The sequence below is a fragment of the Penaeus japonicus genome, unplaced genomic scaffold (assembly GCF_977035675.1).
Source record: "Penaeus japonicus unplaced genomic scaffold, GWHDUDI00000001_assembly GWHDUDI00000037, whole genome shotgun sequence".
NCBI lineage: Eukaryota > Metazoa > Arthropoda > Malacostraca > Decapoda > Penaeidae > Penaeus > Penaeus japonicus.
The window spans coordinates 12157939-12160438 of record NW_028234439.1 but is presented as its reverse complement, the minus strand read 5'-3'; the positions used below and the strand labels follow the sequence as shown (position 1 = coordinate 12160438).

At 44.3% G+C, this 2500-nt stretch overlaps 1 protein-coding gene across 3 annotated transcripts in view; it reads left to right on the top strand.

The window, feature by feature from the left end:
- The window catches only part of Remo (Remoulade), a 181387-nt gene that overhangs the window by 142186 nt on the left and 36701 nt on the right, over positions 1 to 2500 (top strand). For all 3 annotated transcript variants that reach the window (XM_043031623.2, XM_043031632.2, XM_043031614.2), the window contains exon 4: positions 1898 to 1969. In XM_043031623.2, the coding sequence (XP_042887557.2) occupies positions 1898 to 1969 (72 nt within the window). The remainder of the gene's footprint in view (positions 1 to 1897; positions 1970 to 2500) is intronic.

The window sequence follows — 2500 nt, the reverse complement described above, 5'->3', positions numbered from 1 at the left end:
CCTCCCTCTCATAGCCACCCCTCTTTCCCTCTATACCCCTCCTTCCTCTTATAGCCCCCCCCCCCGCTTCCTCTCATAGCCCCCCCCCCTTCCCCCGCTGCTCCCTCTCCCCCTGGTGATGATAGCGTAGGCGGACTTTATTAGCGCAGCCGGACCATCGTTCCCCGGGGGCCTATGAGAGCCTCCGATATGGCGAAGGCCTACGTGCTGCCGCGGCTGTGCCACATTTCTTTTCCTCTTATTTTTCTTTTTTTCGGGGTGGGGGGGGTGTACATGGATTGTGGAGTTGGGATTGTCATTATAGATGTCTTGTTATTTTTGTTTGGTTAGGGGTTGGTGGGTTAGAGGATGTCAGTTTTGTTATTATGTATTTTTCTTTGTAGAGGTGTGTGTGTGTGTGTGTGTGTGTGTGTGTGTGTGTGTGTGTGTGTGTGTGTGTGTGTGTGTTTGTATGTTGTGTTTTTGTGTGTCTCCATTAGATTGTACTATATATAAGATGTAATTGTAATGTATATACTCCTAGATCCATTATTGTAGGTTGACAGATATTTCGAAAGAGTCCAGCTCTGAAATGTCCTAACTTTATTTTCTCAGCAACAGCGAATCACTTGCATTTTTGGCTCAGAAGACTTTCATCCTAATCTGCAACTGCCAGCTCTCGCTTGCTGAAACCCCAGGTTAATGACAATTGCATAACATCACACTCCTACGACCTGCTCTCGGAGAAGGACTTAACCTTCCTGCAACTACTAATCACAAAACATTACAAGCCTATACACCCTCTCCCTCCTGCAAGGCTCATACAAACAAACCTCGTGACTGTCACACCTAAGACGTTGTCACAACTATTATTACCATTATAATTTGTGTGTGTATGTATTTATGTATGTATTTTTGTGTGTCTGTGTATGTGGGTATGTGTCGCGCTGGCCGGCCCGAGACTGGAGCTATCGCAATCGATCTGCATTTGTTTGCTTGTTCTTTGCTTTCCCCTTGAAACCCTCTTAGCGTGATGAGGGCGGCGTCCTTTGAGGGCCCGCCGTCTGCCTTTTGTGAGTGGAAGAGCAAGAGAGAAAATACACCTTTAGTTGGTCACAGACTCTGCCGCTCCGCCCGTCCATCGATGCGACGGAAGCGGAAACAAAAGGTACACCCTTTGAGTCTCCGTGTTCGTCGTCGTGTGTGCGTGTGTGTGGGCGCGCATATGTGTCCTTGCGTATGCGTATGCTTGAGTACTTGTGTGTGTGTGTGTGTGTGTGTTCATATATATGCGTGTCTTTCTTTTCCAAGCAAGAACGTGTGCGCGGACATGCTTGTTTCTTCCCTTCCGTCTCGAGGGCCGTGGCGAGTGTTGACCCTTCCGTAATTGGGTTGGGTCGAGGCGAACGGTTTCCCCCGAGAGAAAATTGGCTTTTCATTTCCTACATTGTTTGGTCGAGCGAAAGGCTGTCTTATTACCCCCAGCGTACCCCCAACCCCTCCCCGTCGCAATTACACCTCTTTGAGTCCTCTTGTGTGTACCTTGGTGCCACTCGCTGACTGAGTGACAATGCCAGCGATAGCGTCGCTTGGAGTTCCTGGATTTTATATATTTCTTTCTTTTTATTTTGTTTATGTATTTTTGGGGTTATTTTGCTTTTAAATGTGGTAATTTTATCGTCTATTGCAATTGTTTTTACGTAGACGTCAAAATGCATTTTCGTAATGATAGCACACTGGGTTGTGTCTGTTTCGTTCCTTTAGTACATATATGAGAGAGAGAGAGAGAGAGAGAGAGAGAGAGAGAGAGAGAGAGAGAGAGAGAGAGAGAGAGAGAGAGAGAGAGAGAGAGAAAGAGAGAGAATCGCCTTTCCCCGCGTACCTTCGGCTAACCCTTGTCCCTTTTTCCTCATTGCAGCGAACTGCGGAAGAACGACATCAGCATCATCGAGCCAGGCGCCTTCGCCAACCTCACCAACCTGCGGAAACTGTGAGTTATGTGGCTTTGAAGAGTATTGATTAGGGATGGTTGTCTTCGGCTATGATCACGCTCATTGCTTGACTTGTTTTGGTTAGTTTCCGTTGGAAGAAGTCTTGAGACTAGTTTTTGTTATCATTATTATCATGGCTTGTTATTTGTTTTTATTGTCATGTTAAGTCATTATCATTGTTAATATCATTATTATATTTCTTTTACGGAACTGACCAACAGCTAAAGGCAAATTTGCCCACTTGTTTTTATCATTATCTTTTATCATTATGATCATATGTTAATATCATTATCCTTTTGCCATTATATTTTATTATATGAGTGCTATTATGTTTATTCTTACGTTAATATTCTTTGAATATATGTTAAATTGTTGTGATCAGTCTTGATACCACCTCGAGTTAAAGTCATCGGTTGTGTTTGTTCGTTGTTTCTCTTCGCCAGCGAGAGTGAGATCAAATTTTCCTGGCATAGCAAAAGGATCTCTTATTTTCATTATTCCCAATCAGCGACGATAACAAGAGTGATTTT